This window comes from Cuculus canorus, chromosome 3 (assembly GCF_017976375.1).
Source record: "Cuculus canorus isolate bCucCan1 chromosome 3, bCucCan1.pri, whole genome shotgun sequence".
NCBI classification, from domain to species: domain Eukaryota; kingdom Metazoa; phylum Chordata; class Aves; order Cuculiformes; family Cuculidae; genus Cuculus; species Cuculus canorus.
In genome coordinates this window covers 60,149,540-60,173,508 of record NC_071403.1, presented here as the reverse complement: position 1 = coordinate 60,173,508, position 23,969 = coordinate 60,149,540, and the positions used below count along the sequence as shown (strand labels likewise).

The following is a 23,969-nucleotide window of genomic DNA, read 5'->3' as shown; positions in this document are numbered from 1 at the left end:
ACAGGAAATAGTGAACAAATTCCTTATTTACTTTGCTTGTATTGTGGCTTTTGCTCTACCTATCAAACTGCCTTTATCTCACCCCTTGAGTTTCTGCAGTCTTATCTGTCCGATTCTCTCCCCCATCCTGCTTGAGACAAGTGAGCAAGCCCCAGCTGCGTGGTCCTTGTTTGCAGGCTGGGGTTAAACCACAACATAGTCTTCAAATCGCTCCTGCAATACTGATCCAGATACTGCTTTGGATTACCTGAAGATATCATGGGTGGTGTGGGGGTGTGTGTTAGGTTTAAGTACAACAGTGAAGTACAAATAGAGTTTAGTCTTTATAAAAATTCCCAAACCTCATCCTGTCCTCAGCAGTCAGATTTTTATCTCTCTCTGGTAAAGCAGAGGTGTTTCCCCAAAGGACCTCACTTAAAAGCTTGAAAAATAGCTGCAGCGTTTTGGTGGGTTTTTTTCCTGATCTAAAAGATCCAGTTTCTAAATTCTAGACCAAACCATTCTTGGCTGCGTTTCAGGCAGATTCAAGATGCCCCCAAACAACTCCAATGGCACTGAGGAAAGCAGAGTATAAAGGACAACCCACAAAGCAGCAGAAAAGCCTTGACTATTCTATTTAAAGTGACTTTATTAAAACATTGTTAATATAAAATGTGACCAAGTACAACTTCTTTGTAAGAATGTTTAATAAAAACATATTAAAGAAAGAAGGAGCATCAACTCTTGTCAAAGCACAGGAAAAACCTACCAGGATAAGTAAAAAGTTCTGCAGCATGTTCTACCAGCTGGTCCCAATGTGTATTAGGGTAAAGTTAGCTGATGGAATAGACAGGCAGCCCAGGTTCTTCCCTAAGAAGCTTTAACGTATTTAGCAGAGGTTTAAAATAACACTCCTCAACAGTAGGAGACTTTGCTTTCAGATCCCCCCTGAATCAAAGTAAGATTAGAATGCACACCTTCTCATTGGATTTATAACTTTTCAGCAGCTAATGTACAGAAAATTGGAATCACTGGTAACTGTAAACCCCAGGGGTAACATCTGTCAGGTTTGAAAAGAAGGTGCAAGGCAATGCTAATTATGCACCTAAAGAATTTGTGCTAAAGTTGTTCTAAGCTATATTAATAGTGGATGCTTGTAGTAAATGCTAAAAAAGGTCAACTGAGGGAAAAAACAGCAGTAGAGTCCAGGCTTGTAGAAACAACAAGTATTTTTTGAATATCTGGAGACATTATACAAGAATTACAGAAGTTTGTACATTTCAGGAAGCACGTAAAGAACCTTTCAGAAGTCTATAAATAAGGCTGTGCCATGACTTATACTCTGTGACAATTTTTGAAGAAAACACTAGAAAAACTGGAGAGTTTGGGCTTGGTGGTTCTTTTTTTGGTGAGGGAGGGAGTAGCTTACAGCATTTTCCTTGATCAATAGGTAAGTTTTCATGCTTTATCAGCATCCTCTGCTTGTCCAGAGCAAACAGCACAGCAATTAGCGGAAAGGATTCTTCCAGGACATCTAAAACTCTTCCTGGAACAGGCAGAAAAAAATCCTGCAGCATCCAGTTCTGCACATTTAACTGCCCCTGGCAGTGAACCAAACATCAAGTGCTAATCCATGAGAAGCCTAGCACAATTATGGTCTAGGAGACGGTGACCTTCTTATAGCCTTCACTGGACCCATTAGAGCCCTGTGTTTTGCCTTCTACCCCAAACAAATGCTATGGGACTATTGCTGAGGTAAAGGGAAAGGTCAAACCTTTGGCATTGGAGCAGACCAGTCAGTGGCTGTGCGTAGGGGGAATTAAGGCTTCAAGGTGAGGTAAACACAGTGAGAGTCAGTGTGTAAATCATGCTGCATTTCAGAGACAACAGATTCAAACGACAGCTAGTCTTGTTTTCTACATTTTAAACACCAAACATCATTCGAAAGCAGAACCTGAGGCAAGTCTGCTGAGGGCCACCATGAGATGCCTCTCTTGCACCTCAGGAACAAACGTAACCCAGACGTTGAATGCTGAAGAGAATGTACCCACAAGGAGGAAAAAGCACCAAAGTTGATGAGTCCTTGAGACGATAAGCTGCTTAAAAAACAAAGAAGCCTTATACTACTATGACCTCCCAAAAATACAGTGGTTTCCTAACAAAAAGGTAATCTACACTCCAGCAATTCCCAGTGCTGTCCTTCCAGCACTACTATTATCAGGAGTTATGCTCTAGTAAGGAAACAGTGAAATCATTAGGCTTGTGTTCCCTGAAGACGGTTTCTCCCATTCATTAGGTGTTGTCCCATTCCCCTCCACTCACCCCCAAGTCTTTAATCCAAAGACCAGAAACACCTGTCATTTTCCCAGGTCATTTTTCTAACACTCTTACTATGTTATTTTATCAGGTTTGCAGGGTATACACACAGTGCTTCATTGGATCCATCATTCTGGCAATGCCTTGCCCTCTTCAAAAGATTAGTGTTTTTGAATAAGCAGTACAGAAGTTCCTTTCAAACTAAATGAAATATAGAAATCAACGCAATTCTTCTGTATGCTTATTTTTCATACTGGTTTTGCTAGTTATCTGAAGTATGGAATTATTTGCTAATTTGGAACCATTTCTTGTACAACACTACTTCTTACAAGCCATGCTAGCAAGGTTTCAACTGGAAACAGCAATCTGGTCCTGTAGGTTCCATTTCTAGGATACAGACTCTCATTTGTTTTTCTGTAACACATGTATGTATCTTCTCCCATCCTCTCAATACAGTAGCTACTAAAAACTTTTAACAGATATTAAAAAAATATCCAAATGAAACCACACTTCTATCACTGTTTAAAAAACAAAACCGCATATGATATTACAAAAGTTTATACAAAGGCAACATTTAAGAGTTTGAAAGTTACTTCTAGAAAAAGACACAAATGCTAGTAAATTAACATACAAGGAGAAAGATATTCTATTCCTTCCCCAAAATTGGTTTGATCTATTTTGAAGTATCTTTTACCAGTTGTCTAGAAAATCAAAGCCAGTCTTCAAGATAACATTGCTTGTACTAGTCTGCAAGGAAAGAAAAGAAAATATGGTTCTTAATTATGGTATTACAAACTCAGTACTTGCCTGCCTATCCACAAAAGAAAGTTTAAAATGCTACCTGCTAATATTTCAAGTTCTTTACCCTGCTCTAAGATACCTAAAAACCTATACCAGGAAATGCTAGACACGGAAAAACACTCACAATGACCAAAAAGGCAATTCCAGAGAGAAATAAAATTCTTACAGTGCTCTGCAGGCAAAACGTTGGGGTTTTTTTCCCCACAGAAAAATTCATAAAGATTGATTTTTAGACTGGAGTGGGAACTGCAGAGAATGAAACAAACGCAGATTGTAAGCATGGCTAATTCAATGGATTGCCTGTTGCAATGAGAGCCAGTTGTTGCCAGAAAACTACACAGTTTAAACTTTGTTGACAAGTTATTTACTAGGCTATCAAGAACGGCTCATTCCTACAGCGCTGCACTTTTAGCCATGACATTTAGGGAGATTTTAGTCTTCAGGAAGACAATTCAAGGGACATAATCTCTGGATTCTCTTCCTAGAGCATGGCTCTCTTCCCCAGAACAGGGAAGATAATCCAGAAAAGAAATTAAGGAAATTCTGTCATACAATCTTCTCTGCTACTCTGTTCATATTTTGCATGGGAGGCCTGCTTCTCCACAGAGAGAAAAATCAAGCTTTTGCAAATATTTCATTTACCTAGAAAACATTCACAAAGGAATTGAAACTGTAACAACCATCAGCTTGTAGGAAAACATGATAAGGCCTGAAGGACTAGGGTGGTCACAATTTGTAGCAAAACTGCTGAAGAAGCATTATGTCCTAGCTTCAGAAAAAACACCCTAAACATAGGGCTTCAAACACTGAAGTGGTTTAAGTGTTATTCTCCACTAAGTGCTCCCACTTATTTCTCTTGCAAGTATTTAAGTCACCCTGCATCTTCCAGGCCTTACATCATCTTGTTTGGAATTTAAACAATCACTCTTGGGAAAATATGGTAAAGAAAAAGCTATGTGACATGCTTAAGGTGTACAGTAATATGTCAGGCTTATGGCAGAGTGATGCCACAGATGCCAAACAGAACTGCACTGCTCCGTTTGAAGAACCATTCCTCTTCTCTATTTCACAGTTTTGGGGACGCAGATCTTTTTCTTTTCTTCCCCTCATCATGTCACATCCTGTTGTTCCCTTTCTTTTCTCACAGATCAGCTTCTGCTTTTTTAAATAGCTTCAAATGGCTACTGAGCTGCTTATGGTTATTTTTTTTGTTGGGTTTTTCAGGGTTTTTTTAATTAAAAAAACATTGAGCAGGCTAATTTTGGAAGCTCATTCCATTTCCATTTTGGACTTTAAGAGAAAACACATTTGAAAGCAGCCCAGCTGCCTGGGACAAAACACTGGGAAGTGGCTGTTGGGCTTAAAACAGCTGAGAAACTAGTTGCACCATTCACCGCTATGCTGTGTGAACCAATAAACTTCATCTACTTTCCAAGTTAAAAAAACCTCTTTTTTCCATTAAGTGTCTTGCTGTTTCAAGAAAAAAACAAATAAACAAAAAAAACCCAAAACACCAAAACCCCACCCCACAGCTCTTTTCCTTGCTACAGAAAGCTCTTTACCACAAACTGCTAGGTGGCTTGCTATCAGTTGGTCACTGGATACCATGTCAGTGTTTCTGGTATTGTATTTAAACGATGCCTTTATCCTATGAACTTCACTATACTAAAATATACTTGATAGAAACAAACAATAGCAGTTGATATGTTGGTTAGAGTTCTTTAAATTTGCAGGATAAAAAGTCATCAATCTTAGTTATGGCTTAATGCTTTATGGAGTCCCGCACCTTCCAGAGGGGCCTCGTCAGATTTTAATGTGCTATACAGATTTTAAGTCTAAGGACAGTGGGTATAGCAGTCCTTACCTGTCCAGGCAGTTGTGGATCTGTAAGTATAGTACCATCACTATCTTCCTTGTTTGTCCTAGAAGATGCCAGGTCCTGTGGTGGGTCAGGAAGAAAGAAGTCATCTAGAGAACTAGCAGGGAGCTGAGTGGGTCGAGGTTTCTCCCATTCAAGAGATACAGAAGGTAGGCTGGGGGCGACAGACTTCTCTGGTTTAGTTATGATGGGCTTCTCAGCTTTTGCCATCTCCTTTGGAGTAGACTCTTGTCTGTAAAAAGAGGGAAGGGGTTTCTCTCCTTTCTCCATGGACTTGATCTGGCTGGGAGTCAGGGACAGGAACTCAGACTTGTCTCCTTCAAACTTTGAGCGCTCTGCATTTATCTTCCAGAAAGAGGACTCCTCTTCCTTTCTGGATGCTATCAACCCATCAGAGCCAGGGGTCTTATTGGCCTGAGAAGATTTAGGGACTTGGACACCAGGTGCTGCTTTAACGGGCTGCCTCTGTTCATTTTGCAACTGGGCACCACCTTGTTCTTGTATGGACAGAGATGCAATGCTGAACTCCATCTGACTCTGTACAGGGTTAAAGAAAGACAGTGTTTCAAAGCCCGTCATAAAGAGAGTTTTCTCCATAAATACCTTTGTAGCTACATAAAAATAATAATTTTTAGAAGTCTGAGCTGCAGCAAATGTAAGAGTCCAAGACCTACAGCAGAGGAGGCAGAGAAAGCAACTGTATTTGAATTACTCAGTGCCATCCCAGATAGCATGGCACTAAAACATTACAATAGTTGTGGATGCATTTTGAAAGCCATAGATGTTTTACGTGAAAGTATAAAGCAAAAGCGCTTTACAGTGTAGTTTAAAAGGCAATCTTCCATCATAGCCTTTGAAATAGTTGCCAACATGTTATAACTCCATCAATTTCCAAGATAAAGACTAGCTGTAAAGAGCATGCATAGATAAGTGTTTTTTATAATTCTAACATCTCTCTGAAGGAAGAGAAACATCTCCAGCAAGACCAGTTCTCCACTTATTCCAGAGCCTTGTTTTGTTTTTACTTGCAGTACAGATAGTTGTACTCCCTTCTGGGTCAAGGAAGCAAGTGACCATCGTTAAAGTACAATGTAGATTTTGCAAAAGCCACCCAAAAGCAAACAGCACTTCAAAATGATCATTTTACTTACCACCACTTCAGTAATCTTTACTGTCAACTAGCTGGACACTCTTTAGGCTAATAAAAGTTAAACCTTATTTCACCCTGAGAAACACATAAGCATTATAGTATTTAGCAGCACACCACCATAGCAAGTTCCAGAAAAGAACAACCTAATGTCTAGACTTTTGTTTGTACAACAGAACAAACAATGCAAAAAAAAAAATAATTGCATTTACTGTTAGATCTAAGCTGTTGTAATCATGAGCCTCATTAGTTTTGAGAAAATTCAGAGGATATTTCAAATGCCAGCTTTTGCTACAAGCAGTTAATAGATGCATTTGAAATTCATTACAGATTTGTGATGTCTTCCCCATTCTAATTCATTACCTGGCCTTTTCCTGAATAAAAATGTGATAGCATCTATGGGCCTGAGTCTAAAACAAGCCCCAGCTGCATATCGTTTTCACTGGAAGTGTTTGATCTCGAGTCCTAAATTATTGCGCATGTTAAATTCAAAGGGACTGCAGATCTAGCAGGTCTTACATACCCCCTATGTAATATTCAGAAACTTCTCATCAAAGTGCAAATGTTAACTCAGCAACTGATTATTTATAAAACATTTTTTTTAAAACAGTCAGCAGCTGACTACACATAATTCGATTCACGGACTAACATCCGAGCTTTCTAAAGCATTAGATACATTGGATATTTTTCCAAGGTTACAGGCAAGGAAGCACCAAGTTCTGTATTTTCATTAAGAATATACTGTTATCAAAAGATGCAGGACACAAAGAAGCTGTAAATAATTACAGCTCTGCTAGAATAAGGTGAGGCAAAAAACTCTACTGCTCCAGTATTATTTTTTTTTAAATGAAAGTCATGAGGTTAAAATTAAGAGCAAGAGATTTTGCTTTAGATATATTCTGCATAAAAAAACCATGGATGCAATGGTGCTAAGGATTATTTACACTGACTGCCATTTCCTATATTAAAATCTAGGGATTTATTTCCCTAAGCTCATTTGGCAATACTACTGAATAGAGATTTACCACCCTGAAGTTAAGATGCTTTAAGACTTCAGAATTGATAAAATCCCAGCTTAAAAAACGCACAACACAATATAAAATAGACCTGTACTTCCCCAGTATCCAAGGGGGGCAGGGGAAAAGGGGAAAAAAAATTTCTGTCTTGGAAGACCTAAGTTCCTTATCATGTGGGAACCAAACCACTGCTACTTTCGATCCTACAGCAGTCTTCCTTCTTCTGAGTAGCCTGTGCCAGGGCTCACACTAGATATGACAGTAGCTACAGGCCACCACAGTAGCAGTTTCAGTAAAATGATTCCTTCACCTCCCAGCCCAAGAGAGGGAGGGTCAGTGCCCAGACGGCAGAGGGGTCATCACAGCCCCAGATCCACCAAAATAGTGCGAGCCCTGGGACAGGCTATTCAGAAGAAGGAAGACTGCTGTAGGATCCAGGGAAAGAACTGATGGAAGAGAAGAAGGTGTCTATTAGAACAAAAATTAGAAAAAGGAAAACTGACAAGATGGCTTTGTCTTTCAATGGCAGCAAGACAGACAAGTAAAGCCAAACCCTTCTGAGGAGGTCTTATACTGTGAAGTAAAAGCCATTGCCTGTGGTCATGTTTTATATTCTTTTTGTATGGATAATGCTCCTATTTGACTTTCAAGAATACTTAGGACATCTGAATCTCTAAGAAATGCAGCTGATGAAAGAAAATGATTAATATGCAACATCTTTCAGGTCACAAAATTCGCAACAAAATACTATAAACACCCTCCCCACTAAAAAAACTCCAACAGAGCAGCAGTCTAAGTAGGGACATAATTGCACACAGACATGGAAAAGACCCATGCGTGCAACACTGCATGCTGACAGCTAAGTCATGAGTAGTACTGTATGTTCAAATGAATCACTAGACTCTAGAAATGTCATTTCAATTAGTGTTCTGCTCTCAATTTCTAACATCAGACTGCAAATTGGCAATTGATTGGATCAGCAGAAGAGGGAAGGAAATAATATTTAAAAGACAGTTACTCCCCCAAAAAAACATTTCCTTTTCTTGAGGTTTGCCAGCCATGAGAATATCTTGATGCACCTCTCTGCTGGCCCCGATGAAACTGATGGTAGCAGCTAGTCTGTAAAGGGCCCTATGGCGTGCTCACTTCCCTTGGACCAAGGCAGAGTTGTGAGCTGCAGTTGCACAGTTGAGTATTTCAGCAGCAGAACTGCACTTGTGGTGCTCTGATGGCTACCACTTTGGGGAAGCAAACACCAAACACTGCACTAAGATTTGATGGTCAAAAGCAAACTGCGATTCAGGCATAGTTTTGAATTCTAAAGATAGGGTTTCATTCCTCAGCTGCTTTCATAGACTATGACTTTGAATGAGCTGCAGCTTTTGTACATTAATTCCCCATCAAAGAAATAAAACAAAAATACTTTATTTTCCCTATCATTTGTCCAAATTGTATTTCTGGGAACTGTTCAGCCCAGAAGGTCTCGAGAGTTTACAGACAGGGTACTGCAGTCTCAACTGCAATTTCTAGAATTCATCAGAATTCAAATAAAAGCTATTAACAGCAGTAGTATTTTTAAGATATTGCAAGAGCAAGTCGTCCTCAACACATCAAGAGAGAGCAAGAGGGTGAGAGAGTGCATGTGAAAGCATGCACGAAGCAGCATTTTGAGGCAGAGCAAACCTAGGCGTCTGCGTTCTTTTCAGTCTTATCCCTTTGGCCCCAAACCACCACAAGGGTTAAAATAAAGCATGGCTAGGTCTTGGATCATCTTTCTGTCTAATAAAAACAAGTAATATTAAAAATTGTGATTTTTAGGAAGTTGTGTGTCCATCTTTCCTTAAAAAGACCATATTAAAGTATTTAGGAATTTTATTTATTGGAATAAAAAAAATTGGACCTAACTTGAGACCCAGCGGTCTCAAGTCAGGATGATCCACCAAATTGTAATACTGGCTGAATATACTCATGGGAAACAACATATCCTAAAAGAGGGGCACCACACACTAAGAACATTATGATTTAATAATAGTGTAAGAAATCAGGTCTCAGTTCATAAGTCTATATTATGATGACCACAAAGAACCCAGGACCTTTTTATTTAAGCATCTTATTCACTCATCAGGAATGTGTAGTATTTTACTAAACAGTCAAGCAAACACAGCCAAAATAAATTGTTTTGCTTGGCAGGCTGGAAAATCCAAATGGTTGAGACGAAGACTGCAGAAACGCTATCAAAAGCAACTTGTTTTAAGCACAGCCTGATATATGTAGAGGTAAGAAAATCAAGTTTAAAACTATTTAGAAGATTGCTTTGCTGAATGGATAAACCCAAAACAAATCCAAAGTAGCTGCAGTTTTTGCCTTGTTTCCTGTGCACACCACAGGTATTTTGGGGATCTTTCAGAGTCAGGAAGAAAACTCCTTAGGTCAGCAGAGACAAATTGCAAGGGGAAAAACAGAGCAAAGCACTCAAAAACAATCTAATTTTAGTCCATGCAAAAAGACATCACCACAGACACATGGAACTTTGGAGAAAATTCATTATCAACTGTTTGGTGATATGAATAGCATTCTAGTCTGCCACCACTGCTGGTTAGCTTGAGCAAACTCACACTGACAGTACATGGTGTGTGCATGGTTTTACACTCAAAACCAACCGTCTAAAGACTGATGAAGGTAACTGGCCATGCAAATTAAAATAAACCTTGAACGCAGCTACTATTACTTCAAGTTGTGGGTTTTTTGCTGAAGAGCCAATAGTCAACAGTAGCCTTACAAGACTGTGTTTTGAACGTCTGTTATCTAGGTCAAAAAAGGGAAGGGAAAACCCAAAACCTGAGGCATCACTCTTCCTTCCTTCCAAGGAAGCATTGCCATTTATGACAGCTTGATTAAAAAAAATCACACTGAAGAATCATTTGTAACAAACAATTCTAATATCAGGCTGATAAAGAAGGAAGGGGGGAAAAATTCTTTTCTACCACTTTATCCTATAAAAAAAACCACAAAAAACCCAACATAAACCAACTAGGACTTGTAAGAAGAAGAATATCGAAGACTGCCTGGTTTAAGATAAAGGAAACAGTTTAAAAGCCACATTTTTTATAAAAGCAACGTAATGTTTTCTTTCTAAATCTTTGCTGGTATTAGATTACTTCTGTAGCAATACAATAAGGGAATTCAGACAGGGAGGCAGATTACTGAAGGGACTCTTTTTCTTTTTGCCTTATTTTGTTTGTTTGCTTTTAAACACACCTTGAAGATGTCTCTTTTCAACAAATACCTGACAGCTTGTTGAAAGCAGAAGAGAACTGAAGGAGAAAAAGTCCGGAGTTAAAAAGATAAAAGTACAAAACAAACTCTCTAAAGCTACCTTCACAACTAGTCTACCCATGTCACAATCAACAAATTTTTTAGACGTGCATTTATCAATTTTAAGCATTTTGAATAAGCCTGTTTTAGTTAATAGAAATAATTAGAAATTAATCCCAACTTATTCCCATGCTGCTCTGTTCATCTGATGTCTTAGTTGAGGTGACATACTGAAATTATATTTTCTGCCCACTACTAAATTAATTTAAAAAAAAACAACAAAACCACCACACTAAACCCAGAAAGTTCTAAGTTCAGGAACAGCTGCAGAGAAATTTTACTTCCAGATCCAGGCATGATTTTGTTTTCCATTTATATCTTGGGGTTCATGCTGAGTTTCACTTCAAACAAACCAAGAAACCTCAAAGCCTAAGCTCAGCCAAAATGTTGGCTTTCATCTCGCTTAAACCTGAAGCCATAAATAGAATGCCCTAAATTCATAAACCTGGCTTTAGCTCCAGTTAAAAATGTAACCCAAATTTCAAGATGTGTTATGTTCATGAGGGCTCCACCCATGAACCAAATCACTCCCTCCAATTCAATCGCTAGTTTTAAAATGTCAGCTTATTGGCAGTGCCTTGAGGACTAGTTGTTTCACAACTAGTTTTCCTTCTACGAAGTGCTACAGTTTTCTACTAAAAATATTAGTATTTTAAATGCTGTCTAACAGCTCTCTCGGCAATTTTACACGGTATTTCTGCTTTGTTTGCCTTTTTTGAGGGCTTAAAGTCATAAGACTAGAACTTTAAATACACATCAAACAGCTAAAAATGGTGGAGATATTCATGCAAGTGTTTGTTGTGATACCAACGACTTAAGCTCTATCTCACATTTGTGTTTAAAATGAGAACACAGGAAGTTTGCTTTTGACACAAGTGAAGTTACCAAGTCTTTCAACGACATTCTGCCCCAAATGACAGCAATTTAGTACACTCTTCTGCGAATAAGTTTTGACAGCCATGGAATTATGGACTCTCTTGTACTGGCTACGGTGAGAAAAATTTGCCCACACCTAATCATCTGGAATCACTGTAACACCTGAGAGAGGCTCCAAGTTGCAGAAAACATGCCTTCTCCTCTTCTCTATTCTTCTCACCAACCTCTCAGTTTTCCCAAAGTAAGTTACAGCCAAATATTGCTGCTTTGTTTTCTTACAGTCTCAATGTTAAAAATTAAAAAAAAAAAATAAATAAACCAAGCCTATCACTTCTACTGATTTGCCTCTCTGCTTTCTCCTTCTCTGCAACAGCAGACAGTAAATGCCACATTTGCTTCCTTGTAGCACATTCATACAAAGCTACAACAGAATGAAGGAATTCCGTCATCATGGCAATAATGTGAAAAAGAAACCACAAAACAAAACAAATACCCTGCATGAAAGGGAGATCAGGGAAAAGAATATTATGGAAAGAATAACCCATCAGGAGTTAGAGTTAATGGAATGGAAAGAACCTGACAGCCTAAAGTAACAGCGGGAACGTGCATTACAACATGTCAACCTCATTAAACAGCTCATTCAGGTTTTTTCAGTGTTTCCCCACGCTGGGCCAGGATACGTCATGGAGAAATTGCCTTCCAGTATTACTTATTAAAGTACTGGTTATGGAGGAGATGAAAGAGTAAGGACAAAGCAAGACGTCCACCTTTAGAACTGGAAGACTCAGCAGTTGAAGGATTTGGCTCAAAGACTAACACAATATGAGGCACTGGGGAAAAAACAAAAGGAGAAACCCACATAAACCAATCAGCCCACACCCTGTAAAGCTGGACAAAATACGTTCTCTAGAGTACCGCAAAGCAAAAGGCCATGCAACTTTCCAAACTACAGCTGAGGCACAGCTTTTAGCTCTGGTCAGCAAGGAGTGAGGGCTTGATCAGCCAAGACAAATATCTCTAAAGCAACCTCCTTCCCACCTCACTTTTCTCCAGCCATCATGAGTCTTTCCATTTCATTCTGCAATCCCTTGTTCATTACAGAAAAGCATGAAACAGAGCATCTATTCATTGTGGTTCCTCATTTTGAGACACCACGGGGGTATGAGACACCATGGGGGTAGTAAAACTAATCTTTATCAGCAACAAATAAGCCACAGCGTGGGTTGAAAAACACTTCACTGGACATACAAGCATTTACAAGAAAAGCCAACTATTAGTTAAAGAGAAGATCCATTGCAGTGCAGATGCATCTCGTCATGGATCACTAGTCAGTGATCTCTCATGATCACCAGTTGGGAAGGACTATCTCCAGGAAGTTCGACTATTCAGAACTCCTATCAAGACAGAGCTTAGAAATACGATTACAGCTGCCATGTCCCCAAGACTGAGGTTTGAGTTTTGCACCAAAAAGTAGGAGACACACCACTGCTTCCAACAGTTACTCATTTCACCTTAATGTCAATGAGGCCCACACTCTTCTTACTACTATTGTTTTACTGACAGCTTCACTCAAGTATACCCATGCTAAAAGCCTCTTTAGTATTAAGACTAAAAGCCAGTGGCTTCTTCTTCTAAGAGTCCTGAAATTCGACAGGAGGACTTGCCTAAGCTACCTGGCTTCCACTGCAGGACACCCTCCACTGGCTCCTGAATGACCACAGCGCATAAGGGCATTTTAAAGCAAGTGAAGACTGGCAATGCTTTCTCTTAAACTGCAGCACTGTAGGCTGCAGAGACCCAGGAGCCACATCAAGTTATACGTTTATCAACATCTGTAAAGCACAGATGGGGTGCCAGCTAGAGGCAGTGACCTTGAGCAGGGAAGGCTGACGAGTCTTAAGTTTGGGTCAACTGGATTAATTTAGTGTTCACAGGCATTTCCAAATAATTACTCTGCATTAGGCTAAGATTATATTCATAGGCTCATACATGATTATCTACATAGTTCAAGGGCGACAAAGAAGAAATAGAGCAGAGAGCAGCTTTCTCTGGCAGATAAAGCCAGAAAACGTGAAGTATTAAACGTGTGATTAAATTAATATGCCCATCGTACCCAGCTGAGAAAGACAATGAGACAGGGTTTTTCTCCAATATTTTCTTCAACAAGAAGAATTAATCTGAATTTCCCACCACAAACATGGTACAACTATGTCTCCCCACACTGAAGGTACAGAAGGATGGGGACTCTGGCTCTATGTTAGCCTTATGAGAACCTCATTGTAAATACTTTAACAAAATACCAGAGGTTAACAAAACAAGCAAACAGAAAACAGACACCCAAAACAACCCACCACAGAACAGCATTTTGTTTTTGAAGGAGCTGCCTTCTGGAGAAGAAATAACCCAATGCTTCTATCATAGCCCCAGGGTGACAGGTTCCACTACATTCTAGTACATAACAGAAAGATGAAGCATAAGATAGGCTTTAAGAAAAAATCTAATTAAGCTAACAGATATCTGTATCTTTCTCAATCCATTCCCTAACTATCTTTCTCTTGGCTTCAAAAGTGAAATGTAGTTATGCTTATACAATACCTGAGACACCAGTCTCACTAAACATGGAAAGGTGTTTGAAAAGTTTACCATGAAAAATCAGATAATTTGGAACAAATCAGTTTTACATCTGCACTTGAAGCTAGAACATTAGTTCATGAAGAACATTTCGTGTTTGTTGATGTAAATCAAAGCACACCAGTGTTTCATTTGCAGGACAGTCACTTTACATAGCTCGCATAGAATAAAGGTGAAACGAGTTTATCGAGTCTCAAAATGGAGATAATATAAATGCACGAGGAACAGTATAAAATGACAAACTGCCTCTAAAAATAAGACTGCTGCATATTTACCTTTGTTTCCCAGGAGAACGGAGCAGAGTGTTCATCTTGCCAAGTTAAGTCCTGAAATAAAATTCAAGAATGACTAACAATTAGAAGAGCAGCTTTACAAGAGCATTGCACGCAGATGACATTACATTGCACCGCAGGAAGCTTAACAAGCACTACCACAGAACTAGCTAAAATGTGAGAATACTATTTAGAGATGGCACTGATTACAGTTAAAGACTGGCAGAAAGCAAGTTCTCTGAGGGAAAGAGTATCCATTAGTATACCAATTTAACTTACAAAATACATGAAGGTTTAATCGGGTCTAAATGTCTTAAAATGGTTTGTCTACAAATGGCTCTAAAACTTATTATATTACCAGTTTTCTACTAGGCATTTTCTTTGGTAACCACTAGCAACATTCAGGGACAGAAATAACAAGAGGAGGCAGGACGCTATGGAAATAAAGTCCCATTTCCTCCCTTCTGCAGACCAAAGAGTACGTGTGCAACCAGGCAGTCACATGGCAGCAAAACAGCTGCACACCCATCAGGCCAAGCCACAGCTGGATCCAGTCCTGACAAGACACCATCATTATGCCACTTAAATGACGATCAGTACAAAACAAGTATTTGGTGCTGTTCAAAGAAGCACGCCATGTCCAGAGTAAAAATTTCACATCTGAAATAGCTTCATTTAAGAAGCTATTTTTCTGATATAATACAAATTTGAGAAATTTAAATAATCTCTTCATACACGGCATGCCCTCCAGAAATATGTGGCCCACATTGAAAAAAGAAGGGATGAAAAATAAATACATAAATATTTGTTCACATTTGTTCAAGACTTGCAACAAAATAATCACACTTCTATTCCTAGTCATGCATGAGACTCATTTGTACGTTCAATGTTCATGCTGGTAATGAGTTGCAACCTCCATACAAAGCACATCACTGCTTGGCCACCCTAGTACATCAGGGATGAGAGGCAGAACAGCAAACTGAAATAGAAAGGCCAGGAATAACCATGAACAGGGAAGGAGAGGACAGGACAAGATCTGGACTGCTTGTTTCACCTTCCTGCTGTTCAAAGAATAACAGACCGTGTTTTAAGCTAACACAGGAACTCCACATTTTGCCATGACTACCCTTCTTATTTCTGACCCTTGTTTTTACAGAAATACGTTTCTCAGACATCTGATAGCATTCCCCTGATCTGCCATCTCTTATTTCACCCTAGGTAGATTTTGCCAGCCAAGGGCTATGAAATCAGAATTAGAAGTGTCTAATTGTGTCACCTACTAAACATGAAAACGTGTCATTCTCCAACTCATCTGTGAAATACAGGGTTTCTAGCAGCATACATTTGTGGTATATAAGAGGGTGATACCATGCTCTCAAGAAGCATGGACTGATAGACATCATCTAAAAGGAAAGGCCTGGGCTCCACTAGACCACCCATTCTGGCCAAAAAGGAAATTTGGTACAGGAAATTTTTGCAAGGAACACAAATGTAATACCAGGTTCTTGCATTCCAGGAACTGGATACTCATATTTATAACATTTAAGGAAAACAGAGTGAAATTCTGCCTTTTAGTATCTGTCTTATCAATATTTGGACTACACGAGAATGCCACATCACTCAGGTGGGATGCCTCACAGCACGTGAATGTCATATTAGTTCAAAATCATCTCAGCACTGTGTCCTTTGCCTCTGAAACTGTTGGAGTTAGCACTTTATTTCTGAAGCACGCATGACAGGAATCATGGTCCAGTCACTGGATTGTGTCTCACAGACAGAAATTAAGTCCAGTAAACAGTGTAACACTCCTACATCCTGTTAGCGCACCTTAAAGCCCCAGACACCTAGGCAGAGCTGTCAGGGGGTTTTACCTAACGAGTTCAAAGAAAGCTCTGATTTCTCACTATTTACAGGACATGTGAACCATCCGTGGACCAGTTTTAAATTTGAGAGTGAACCAAGACCATCTTCATCCTGGATCTGAGACAGACAGTTCTTTATTTTCCTGTATTTGAGGCAAGTGTAGACAGCACTGGGAAGGACATCCCTCCTTCACATCCTCAACTCAGTAATGACATCGCTGCTGCAAGTGAGCTCTGCTGACAAAAGGCTGCTCACAGAGGCATAGAAAAGCATCAGGCAAAGTGAAGGCATGAGGTTGTCATGCACCAGGATACATCATTCCCTACAGGATGGAGCACGTCAGTTTCCAGCTTCATAGAATTTGATGTCTTCTCAACCACCATCGCACTTTTTGGCACCTCAACTTGTAATCTCAACCTCCAGCTTAGGCAAACAAAAAGCTCCTGAAATGAATTAATGGTACTTGGTACTGGTGGTTAAAAAGATCTCAGAGACAAACACTAAGACCTTCATAGGTTATTTCAAAATATGGAGGTACTAGACATTTGTTAGGCAGGAACAGTTCCCTGAAAGAAAAGACTGTAGATTTTTCTTCTCGAAAGTGTGGCTCATTGTATCTCAGGCTGCACAGTACAGCACACCTCGAAGTCAGTAAGTCTGAGGAGCTTTTTGCACACATTCAAGAGAGCTTCCATTGGATCTAGCAAAGGATAAAACACAGTAAGACATGGTCTGAGGATATAGAGAATATGAAGGAGTTGACATCTGTGGTTCTTTCAAGCGCACTTGAAGCTAGGATGAAGGAGATAGTTGTCAGGTTCTCTTCATGGTCAGCGAAGAAAAAGAAGTTTGTGGTCTCCACCTCTTGTGTCCTCACACAGAGGACCTGCAGAGTACCGAGTGTAAACCAGGAGACTAACACAGTCCAAGATGTGCCTGATTCATGTTTATCACCAACAAAATCTGAGAAACAAATTTGCTTTCTGTAGAATAAACAAGTCTTCACATGGTTGAAGAAAATGGGAGCAAAAGCATCAACTATTTCAATATTCACAAAAGTAAACTACAAATAGATATTCTAGATAGTGAGGCTTCAAGGCCATTTACCATCAACACAGACTAGAAGAGATCCATATCTGATCAGCTTTTGTTTTCAGCATACAACAAAGCCTTCTTCCAGAAAGAAGGCAAATAAATAAACTTTTGTTTGCTACTGTTAAAAGAACCTACTTGTAAGAAACATGGCCTCACAAAACATATTCCAGAGCTAAAAAACAGAAGAAAGAGAAGAGAGAGAGGCAAAAATCGGTTATACGCTTGCCTTCAACAATCAGCTGCAGAATACATAAAAAAAAGAACCATAAACTACATTCGGTATATCTAGGTAGTTTGTTTCAAAACAGCATCTGAATTTCAAAATGGAAGACACTAGTAGCAACGTGCCAACATATCTGTCACGAGCATTGCTGAGAGCATCTGACAGAAACCAGGCAGTCACAAACCCACCAACAAATGCATCTTAGAATGTTATCAGAACAGGACTTGTTGCTTATTGCGGTTTAACCACACTCAAAAGCTACCCTACATTTTTCATTTTTTAAAAAGCACAAATCTGTAACAGGCTCAACAAAAAAGTTATTGCTATATCAAATATTTGTTGCTTTAAAGCATTTTTAAGTAGGAGATAAAAGAGTCAATCCTTTGACTTAGTGACTAAGTTCTTAATGCTTGGCAAAACAAACACTGCGTTTACCTTCAGGCAGACAGGTCAAGCTTTCCTACTGTAGCATGATGAATGGAGCTAACCAAACTCATGTCTTCCCTTCACATAAAATGTTTACCACTTCCTAAAGCACGTGGCATTTTATTCAATAAAAAGTTTAGTTATTTCGAGTCCAATCCTTTGAGTTGCTGAAATAGTCACTATCCCTTTTTCTAAAAAAATAACTATAAAAAAGAAAAATCATAGAATAGTTTGGGTTGGAAGGAACCTTAAAGATCATCTAGTTCCAACCCAACCAAAATCAGACCTTAAATCCATGTGTATGTCACACACTTGTGGACAAAGAGGGACAATACTAAGAGAAGAGTAAGGACTTGTAAACTGATTATCTAAACCGAACTAAACAGGGAGGATCCAGTGGCACCAACCAACATCAAAACAGATGCACAACACAAGCTGACTACTACAGCAGTCAAAGGGTGGTAGACTCTCATACTCTGCTTTTTTTCCACATATTATCCTCATTATGGCTCATAATTTATGGCAGTTTCAAACACAGCCCATTTATACTACATTTATCTTCAATCCCGAATTCTATTTCCACATTTTCCTCTGCTCAGTTAAGCTTAATTTTCTGCCTCTACAAGCATTACAAATAAATGGAGAAATGCCAGCAGCTGAAGATTTGTTGGGAAACAGGAAGCTCTGCTTGGAGATTGCAGCATCCAAAAGCCCTCAGCCAGAAGCCTCGGCTGTCTAGACCTGGAAAACGATGGTGAAGAAACAAATGGCCTCCTGGTGCTGGGCCCATGTGTGATGACAGCAAATCAATCTTTAGCAAACAGGACAAAACTTCTTTCAGGGGAGTGATAAATGACTCCACTAGTATGGAAGTGATGAAAAATACATGCATGACTTAGACCACTTGACTCTAGAAAACAAAGCACAACAGAGAGGCAAGAAATGCTGGATTTCACTAGGAGGAAGTGTCGGAAAACATTAAGGCCTGCAACCCCTCCAAGGTTATTGAGCTGGTGTTCTCCAGAATGTGTTTCAACTAGGAAGTGTTAGCACCATGAGGCCAACGGTGGATACATAATGGCTGATGTAAGCAGCTAGATGCATCCTCACCATGATGGACTCGGGCACACAGGCAGATGCCAAGTAAACTGGGTGCCACCCAACCCAACTCCATGCTTGAGAGAGAAACACTGTTTGGGGAGTCAGGGAGCCAAATTCCTGTACTTTCATTTCTTTCAAGCTTCTTGAGACTTTTAAAAACACTTTCAGTTCTTTGACAGCAAGACAGGAGATTCAGAAAGCAGTTCTAGTGTCCTGGACCCTATCCTCTTTAGGAATTGCTCTCACAATGCGTGTACATCTTCAGTTATTAACATCACGACTGGCAATGCCACAACAAGGATAAGATAACGGAAGAGAAGCTGACTCTATGCATTTATTAAGTGAGGCAGCACTCTAGCACTACAAAATGACTGGATCATGCCTACAGAATGCCACGGTCCTGTTACTGCACATCTACTGTCTATCAAAACCGTCTCATGCAGCCAACACACTGAAAGGTGTTTTGAAAATATAAGAGACGCTTATACATTGAGAACTTAAGAGTCTTGGGCTACATGTTTGGAAGATGAGTTTGGTGTTAGAAAAGATATACGGGAAATGGTGGGGGTGAGAAAGAGGGAACCAATTGTCCAGAGATACAAGACCACTACGTATACTAGGTACTAGATATAAGGAAGAATTCCTTCACTATGAGATTAGTGAGGCACTGGCACAGGTTGCCCAGGCAAGCTGAGGATGCCCCATCCCTGGAGGTGTTCAAGGCCAGGTTGGATGGGGCCCTGGGCAGCTTGATCTAATGGGATATCCCTGCCCATGGCGGGTGGGGGGGCTGGAACTAGATGATCTTCAAGGTCCCTTCCAACCCAAACGATTCTATGATTCTATATATCCTCTGGACTACCTTATCATAAGTGGCCACACGCATCAAAGTGGGACTGAAATGGTGAGTCTCCTGGACAGCTAAATCAGTATCTTCAGTTTTCATCCTTGCTTTGCCTTCTCCCAAGTCCTCCGAAGAACACAAGATGAAAGAGATCAACTTTCCATGCTTAAGCAAGCACAGGTAGATCGCTACAGATTTCAACATCAGTTAACAGGGAAGATGAGCTGTGGCTGGAAACCTGAAGCTTTTGGAGCAGGTGTCAGCAAGGACATCATCAGACCAAAACACTCACACTAAAAGCGCTGCAACATCAAGAAGTGATTCTGAGACAGGCAGACTGTTCTTCGTTTCCTTGCCTCAGGATACCATACACCATGAGTCAGGGACAGCAGTCAAGACCAATCTAATTGTCCTGAGCGAGAGCTGGCAACCATGGTATTTGCAGCAGTTATACCTCACCAAGACAGCAGTAGCACAGCTCAGTAAGCTGTCAGCAAGACAGTAAAGCTCTGTAAGGCAACGCGTTTGCAAACCTGGAAAGTTGAACTGAAATGACAAGAGACCGGCCGCAGTGGCTCTGTAACAGCAGGACGAGAAGAAACAACTAGTAAGCCAGGGCAAATGTCCAAGAATCAGGTTGAATGCCAGCAAGGGAGCAGGGAAAGAAGAAGCTATCAGATGAGGAGCCAGGAAAGACTGCAAGGCTCAACAGTGCAGTTGGAAGAATTAAAATGGAAAAGGAGGATGCCAAAACGAGGGATCTCTTTTCTTCAGAAATAAAATTTATATTAACTTCATCTTGGAAGTCAAAGGAGGAAGTCAGTTGAGGCAGATGCTTCCAAAATTAAGCACTCAGCATCAAGTATTTTGATGAAACATGTTTTCTTTGGTTAATGGCTACACAAATGCTAAAACAACATTATTTGTATCAGAGCTGTATTTTGGGGGAAAGGGAGGATGAAAACAACTTGCCAAATTTGAGATGGGCTCTTCGTCTGTTTTATCAGGCAGGAAATTAGTTCCATACAGTGCAGCACAACAACCAACAACCTACGTGCTCGCCTTCCTTCCAGACCCACATAATTCGAAACATTAAGCACAGCAGAACTGTCTGACATGCCACAGCCATTAACCTAAATACTTTCACTACTCACTCCAGGTTTAGGTTTCCTTTCAAAGACTGCTTGTACAACCAAATCTGTTGTCTTGTGTCCTACAATACCTCTTTTTCATCAGGAATTATGGTCTATTACTAGCAAATATTTACCCAGAATTTCTGGTATCATGGATTAAACAAAACGGAGCTTGGCCATACGTTCTCTAGCCCTAGATATGATGTGTGTGGCACACTGTCACACCTTCCTGACAAGCAGCAGTCTTCTAGCACAAAGCTGGTCGGGAATCATGACGTTGAGCATCTATGTGCTTCAAACACTTCATCGCAAGTGATACTGGTCAGGAGGCTGAGAGCACCACTATTCTCTTTAAACTGGATTTGTGACTACAAATGCAGAAGCATATTATTTTTTATCTTAGGTGGTAGAAGCCACCTAAGGTAATTAACAATAGGACACTTTAAGAAATTCTGTGAACATAGTGAAAGAGATCAGCTTTGTAATCACACCAAGACATAAAAGAAAACAAAACAAAGGAAATCTCATATGCAGACTAAGAAAGATACAGTATCTGAAGAGCGTCATCAGATCTTTGAAACCATTGTTTCATGTTTGTCCTCAGGGGATCATACTCGGTAACATAACCCACTGCTCTGGAACCAGGTACCCTTGTACCAATGGATTTCTAGAAGCACTGCCATGCTTTGCCATTAGACAGATAGCTCTCAGAAGCTTCAAAATCCATACTTTTTGCCATCTATCTTTCCACTCCCTAGTTTGTCCTGGCATATGACATGGAACAGGCTGCGGTTTTTTAAGGTGTCAAGAATACCAAGAGCTAGAATGTTTTCAGTGTTGTATTTTTAACTATGTCTAACATTAGAAACAAAAAGGAAGAGATTTCATTCAGTGTAAACATTCCTTACAGACCATTTTCAGAAAGGGACTACTTCCAGACCCAGCCACGGCCATGCCACACTATCAAGGGAAGCCAGTACTGGCTTCTTCTCTAAGTCCCCATATTGCAAAATCCATTTCAGGGTCATTTCTGCTGGTCTAAAACTCAAATTTGGTGCCTTGCCTGCTTTATGGTCTGAACAATGGAACGCTGTGAAACAGCAAAACATCCCTGGCAACCTATTCAAGTGGTGAGGCACTGGAACAGGTTGCCCAGGGAAGCTGTGGATGCCCCATCCCTGGAGGTGTTCAAGGTCAGGTTGGATGGGGCCTTGGGCAGCCTGATCTAGTGGGAAGTGTCCCTGCCCATGGCAGGGGGGTTGGAACTGGATGATCCTTAAGGTCCTTTCCAACCCTAACTATTCAATGGTTCTATGATCCCACCCTCCTGCATAGACACGGAGGGGAGAAAGAAGGGGAGAAAGCTACTGGAGATCATCCAGAGGAGGGACAGAGTTAGTTGGTGAAGCGTCTAGAGGGGAAGCAGTGTGAGGAGCAACTGAAGTCACTTGGTCTGTTCAGCCTAGGGGAGACTGAGGGGACATCTCATGGCAGTTTACTGCTTCCTCACAAGGGCAGGAGGAAGCACTGATGTCTTCAGTCTGGCGACCAACGACAGGACGTGAGGGAATGGCAGAAAGATGTTCTGGGGAAGTTTAGGTTGGATATTAGGGAAGGGCTCTTCACCCAGAGGGTGGTGGAGCAGGGAAGCAGTCATAGTGCCAAGCCTGACAATATTCAAGTAGCATTTGGACAACGCCCTCAGGCACACAGTATCAATTTTGGGGTTGTTCTGTGCAGGGACAGGAGTTGGATATGGAGCTATTGGAAGGGGTCCAGAGGAGGGCTACAAAGATGATCAGAGGGCTGGAGCACCTCCCATACGGGGACAGGCTGAGAGAGTTGGGGTTGTTCAGCCTGCAGAAGAGAAGGCTCCGAGATCTTATTATAGTGACCTTCCAGTACCTGAAGAGGCTACAAGAAAGCTGGAGAGAGACTTTTTACAAAGACTCGTAGTGATGAGGAGCAATAGGTATAAACCGGAGAGGGGCAGATTTAGAGTAGACATAGGGAGGAATTTCTTCACTTTGAGAGCCGTGAGGCACTGGCACCGGTTGCCCAGGGAAGTTATGTCTGCCCCATCCCTGAAGGTGTTCGAGGCCAGGCTGGATGGGGCCTTGGGCAGCCTGATCTAGTGGGAGGCATCCCTTCCCATGGCAGGGGGGCTGGAACTGGATGATCTTTATGGTCCCTTCCAACCTGGGAAGCCTACAATCCTTGCGGGTCCCTTCTAACTCTGCGAGTCTCCCTCATCCATCCCCAACCCTCCAACCTACCGAGTCTACGATTCCCCCCGATCAACGCGGAGCCCCTCGACCCCCTCCCCACCACCACCACCACCCGTTTGGGTGGGCGGGGAGGGACGAGGACCACCGCCACGTGGTGCAGCTTCGCACCCACACGTCCGGCTGCAGCCTCGAACCCACGTCCCCCGCGCGGCGCCATCGCGCCCCCTGCCGGCGCGGCCGTACCTCGTCGCCGAAGCGTACTACCTTCTGCCCGGTGTTGAGGCGGAGGCTGGGGAAGGAGGCGGCGGCGGCGTTGGGGCGGGCGGCCCCGCGGTGCGCCGCGTAGCGCGCCTGGATGTGCGGCTCCACCAAGCACTTGTCGATGATCTCGTCCTGCTGGCGGGGAGGCAGGCGCTCCCACTCGGGGCCGTACCGCTCGCGGATGCGCTCCTTCTCCGCCATGATCTTGCGGGCCATGGGGCTCAGCGAGGAGAAGTAGCTGAACCGCTTGCGCTCACGCTCGTCCAGCGGGCGGTTCCCGTTCATCACCGCCGTGCGGGACGCGGCGATCGCCGCCGCCATTGACGCCATGGCCAACCCCGAGCCCGCCGGGAGTGGCACTGGGAGCCGCCTCCTCTCCCCTTCCCTGCTCCCGCAAACACCGCCTCCCGGCTCGCTCTCAGGGCCGCCCCGTCCTGCCTCCCCTGCTCCGCTTCTGCAAACACCGCCTCCCCGCTCTCCCTATAAGTGCCGCCTCGTCCGGC

At 41.5% G+C, this 23,969-nt stretch overlaps 1 protein-coding gene across 2 annotated transcripts; it reads right to left on the bottom strand.

The window, feature by feature from the left end:
• Window positions 1–616: 616 nt before the first annotated feature.
• Window positions 617–23,969, bottom strand: C3H1orf198 (chromosome 3 C1orf198 homolog). 2 transcript variants are annotated; one of them, XM_054063297.1, is made up of 4 exons: window positions 23,449–23,967; window positions 14,296–14,346; window positions 4,961–5,512; window positions 617–3,042 (listed from the first exon to the last, which is right to left on the bottom strand). In XM_054063297.1, exons 1-4 carry the CDS (start codon window positions 23,794–23,796, stop codon window positions 2,986–2,988), a joined length of 1,008 nt encoding a protein of 335 aa, XP_053919272.1. In that variant the 5' UTR covers window positions 23,797–23,967; the 3' UTR covers window positions 617–2,985. The 2 variants fall into 2 exon arrangements, with proteins under 2 accessions (XP_053919272.1, XP_053919274.1); XM_054063299.1 differs by lacking the exon at window positions 14,296–14,346 and having other exon boundaries at window positions 23,449–23,969.

Bases quoted from the DNA above. Each gene is read 5' to 3' on its own strand.
- C3H1orf198 (XM_054063297.1), bottom strand. From the start codon at position 23,796: ATGGCGTCAATGGCGGCGGCGATCGCCGCGTCCCGCACGGCGGTGATG. The intron at 5,513-14,295 runs GTAAATATGCAG...AACCCTGTACAG, and splicing joins CGTTCTCCTGGGAAACAAAG to AGTCAGATGGAGTTCAGCAT. The intron at 3,043-4,960 runs GTAAGGACTGCT...CTTTCCTTGCAG, and splicing joins ATCCACAACTGCCTGGACAG to ACTAGTACAAGCAATGTTAT.